The sequence below is a fragment of the Elephas maximus genome, chromosome 3 (assembly GCF_024166365.1).
Source record: "Elephas maximus indicus isolate mEleMax1 chromosome 3, mEleMax1 primary haplotype, whole genome shotgun sequence".
In the NCBI taxonomy this organism is placed as follows: Eukaryota; Metazoa; Chordata; class Mammalia; order Proboscidea; family Elephantidae; genus Elephas; species Elephas maximus.
In genome coordinates, this window is record NC_064821.1 from 17,902,375 (window position 1) to 17,906,643 (window position 4,269).

Consider the following 4,269-nt stretch of genomic DNA (forward strand, 5'->3'; position numbering starts at 1 on the left):
ATGCTTGCACAGCTTGAATATAAGCAATGTAACAAATGCACATGTAGAAATTGTTGAAATGGCGTGTTTTATTATGTATATTTGGAACACAATAAAAAAATAACATGAAGATCAATAAAAAGGAAAGAAAAGCTCTGTGGAATTCTCGCTCTACACACACACACACACACACACACACATTTTTCTTCTAAAAAAAATGAGTAAAGAATCCCTGAGAGCAAAAAGCACAGTCAATTACCCCCCGTTTTTATTGGTCCATTTCTTGTGGTGACCTCATAAGGAGCCAATTCTTTGGAACTCCAAGCCCCTATATAAGTCCCTGGAAACCTAGGTTTGTGGTCTTTCTGGCTCAGGAAGCTCTTTCAGTGACCTGAGACATCGTGACCAAACTTGGCTTGTTTTCTCTTTAAATTGTGGTTTTTCTATTTCCTCGCCAGCTATTCTTATTTTCTCTTTGTTTTTCCTCATTTGCATTCATTCGTTTTTCATTTTATTCTTCCTTTACATCCTCAATTTTTCTTTTTTTCTATGTACTTGTTAATTTTTTTATCATCTTACTATTATTGTTTTATTTTGTATTTTTTCTTATCCTCATGTTATTTATTCCTTTTTTGAATCTTTCTCATTGATTTCTTGTTTTGTTTATATATACAATTTATCTTATTTTTATCAGTTTTTAAAATTTTACTTCCTCTTTTCTCATTTTACCTTTTTGATTATATTTTAACTTTTTCTCATTTTTTCCATATTTAATTAAGTTTTTAGTCACCACTTTTTAGGGTTTTGGGTTTTTAAGTTTTTAATCCTACCACCAGGGCACCTCTTATCCCAAAGCCCGCTACGCCTTCGCACCATAGCCAACATGCTGCAGAGCCACTTAGCCTTCTCTGCTGTGGAGGAAACTCATGTGGGACACTACCACCTCCTCAGAACCATCGGCAAGGGGGCATCTGCCAAGGTCAAGCTGGCCCAGCACGTCATCACCGGCCAAGAGGTAGCCATTAAAATAATTGACAAGATCCAGCACACGTCCTCCGACCTCCACAGACTATACAGAGAGATAGAAATTATGAAGGATCTCCATCATCCAAATATTGTAAAGCTGTTTGAAGTCATAGAGAATGAGCACGCCCTCTATATAGTGATGGAGTATGCAAGTGGAAGGGACCTCTTTTACCACCTAGTGAATCATGGCTTCATGAGCGAAAAAGAGGCCCAAACGAAATTCCAACAAATAGTGTCAGCGGTGAAGTACTGCCACGACAAGGGAATTGTTCATAGGGATCTGAAAACAGAAAACCTACTATTGGACAAGCGAATGAACATCAAACTTGCAGACTTTGGTTTAGGAACTGAATTCACCACAGGGAGCAAGTTGGATACCTTCTGTGGCACTCCCCCTTATTCTGCCCCAGAACTCCTTCAGGGAGAAAAGTATGATGGACCCCCAGTGGATGTGTGGAGCCTGGGAGTCATCCTATACTTCATGGTAACTGGATCTCTGCCTTTTCGTGGGAAGACCTTGACGAAGCTGCGAGAGCAGGTGCTGCAGGGACAATATCACGTTCCCTTCCACATGTTTAGCCAGTGTCAACACCTGCTCAGTAAAATTTTCATTCGTGACCCAAGAAAGAGAGCCACATTAGAGGACATCCTAGCACATCTATGGATGAAGGTGAGCCATGAAGAAAAACAAAAGCTCTATGTGCAGCCACTCCCAGACTACGATAACCACTGGCACACTGAGGTGACGGTGAACACGGGTTACGTGCAGGAAGACATTCATGACTCACTGTTGAACCACAATTACAATGATGCGAACGCCACCTATCTGATCCTGCGTCACGACACATATGAGATTGACAGCCACACCAGCACCCTGGAACCCCAGGCTGAAGCCCATTGCACCGATAGCCACACTCCTTCCTCATCCCATGAAGTGCCTCCTACCGTCTGTCCTAAACCCAAACAGCGTAGTTACACCGAGCCCACCATTCCCACCTTTGGTTACTACATCCGCGATGCTTTGAACACTCTCTCTGAGGGAGGGATGGGGACCTCCATGGTGTCTACTTCTCCATCATTCTCCCTGGCCCTGGCCCACCTGCGGCAGCAATCTACCACAGCCTGGGCACAGCCCAACCAGGACTCTGACCTGTATGCCAAGGTGAGAAACAGTGAGGTGCCACAGCCCATCACACCACCCCAGTGTGTTTCTGTGCCTTCCTCCTCAGCCTACACCATCAACGAGAGTGCCAGGGCCCCGGAGAAAACCAGTTTTACCCAGGGAATGTCAAATCTAAGCTCCGTAAATGAGGAGCAGGTGCATGAGTTACCTGACCAGCCGAGTTTGCCCCAGACTGTGAGTCTAGCCTCTTCCTCTGAGGAGCAACTGCATGAGTTACCTGACCAGCCGAGTTTGCCCCAGACTGTGAGTCCAGCCTCTTCCTCTGTCAGCAGCCAGGGCTGGAAGCAGGCCACTGGGAGGTTCTTTAAGCTCATGAGAAGATGCCTTTGTTTTACATATGACAAAAAGGACCACAAAGCATCGGACAGCAAAGCTGCACAAATGATCAAACCTCAACAGGCCAAACCACGCTCTCTCAAATTTACCTGGAGGATGAAGATCACCAGTTCCTTGGAGCCCGACGAGATGCTGCAGGAGATCTGTCAAGTGTTGGATGCCAATGGCTGTGACTGGGATCTCACCCACAAATACACACTGCTGTGTATGAATGGCACACCAGGACAACAGGACTTCATTCAGTGGAGGATGGAGGTGTGCACCCTGCCTCGGAGGACTCTCAATGGGGTAAAAGTGAAGAGAATTTCAGGGGCCTCTGAGGCCTTCAATAGCATTGTCTCAAAAATCACCAGGGACCTTGCACTTTAAAATGGGGGCAGCAGAGCTGCCTGAGAGAAAACAGGACTTCCAAGGTTTAAGCTCCTTTGTAATTTTGAAGGCAATGTTCGGAAAACCCACCTAAAAAAGGTGCCCGAAATTCACTTCACTTGAACCCTGTTGAGCAATCATCAAGGCAGTGTGCATACCTTCATCCTCCACTGCACAAAGTCCTCTTGGCCTGCACGTCAAGTGTGCACAGCAACACATATGCCTGGGAGACATCCCACTCGCAGCTGTTGGCATTGTACACTTGGCAGATCTTCCACATCATCTCGTTGGGCTCCATGGAGCTGGTTCCTCCACGTAAACTTCAGCGACAACAGCTTGGCCTCTCCAGGTTTAAGCACTTCCACCTCGTCTTTGCTCTCAGATTCCTACAGATCCGCTGCAGCAAACATGAAGCAAAGAATTCATGAAAACAAAACAAACACTCCCAAATTCATCCGTTCAGACAGACAAAGGAAAGCTTGTAATAGGGAAAGCCACTTGATTCACTAACACGGCCATCGAGATCTCTCTGGAGTCCCTTGGGATGCACTGAACAGCAAAGCAGAAAGTTGTCGGTTTAACTCCACACACAGATGACTTGAAAGAAAGGCCTCCAGTCTATTTCTGAAACATCTTGAAGCTGAAGAACATCAGACCAAGTCCACAAGAGCCAAAGTATGACCTTGAGCTTGTCCCACCTGAATTTAGAGACCATCTCAAGAATACATTCACTGACTGAACACTAATGACCGAAGACCAGGCGAGTTGTGGAATGACATCATATGTTCTTCCTCGTGAAAAAATCTGGAGTTTAGCCATCAAATTAGATCCTGGGCCATGCGAAACTCAACATGGAAGACTTTCAAGTGGGCCTAAGTATTTCAAGAATAGGCATCAATTCTATTATACACTGGATCCTTTTCTGAACCTGTTTATTGTTTTCAGAGGGAGACCACCTGCCCTATCGTCTCCACCCTAGGAGAAATTTTTCTAGCACACCCATTTATAGAACTTTAGTAGCCTTGGAGGTGGCATGCCAATAAATTTTGCCCAAATTGACCTTGCTTCTCAGCTTTCATGGTTGGCTCTGTCTCCTGTACAGTGACATGTCTGTATTTTTTAACACTGGGTATCAGTTTCCAACAAATCTTTCCGTATTAATGGTTTTGGTAGGCCTAGCACACACTGGAAGCAGGTAGTTGTCAATTTGGTTAGACTCTCCCACGTGAAGAGTGCTTAGATAGCTCCATGGGATTAAATCCATCTTCCATAAGAAATTGCTTTGCTATAACCCCCCAGCAGCCATGCCTGATTACTGGGGGCACAGCCACAATTACAATTCCTATAGGACATACAAAATACTGAGTGTTATTTAA

At 44.9% G+C, this 4,269-nt stretch overlaps 1 protein-coding gene across 1 annotated transcript; it reads left to right on the forward strand.

The window, feature by feature from the left end:
- The first annotated feature begins 862 nt into the window (after positions 1-862).
- LOC126070956 (serine/threonine-protein kinase MARK2-like) lies at positions 863-3,321 on the forward strand. The gene is made up of 2 exons (XM_049875279.1): positions 863-2,812; positions 3,163-3,321. Exons 1-2 carry the CDS (start codon positions 863-865, stop codon positions 3,319-3,321), a joined length of 2,109 nt encoding a protein of 702 aa, XP_049731236.1.
- Positions 3,322-4,269: the final 948 nt, after the last annotated feature.

Excerpts from the sequence above, each read along its gene's own strand:
- LOC126070956 (XM_049875279.1), top strand. The coding sequence starts at position 863 with ATGCTGCAGAGCCACTTAGCCTTCTCTGCTGTGGAGGAAACTCATGTG. Across the intron at positions 2,813-3,162 it reads CTCGGAGGACTCTCAATGGG|ATCTTCCACATCATCTCGTT; the intron begins GTAAAAGTGAAG and ends TACACTTGGCAG.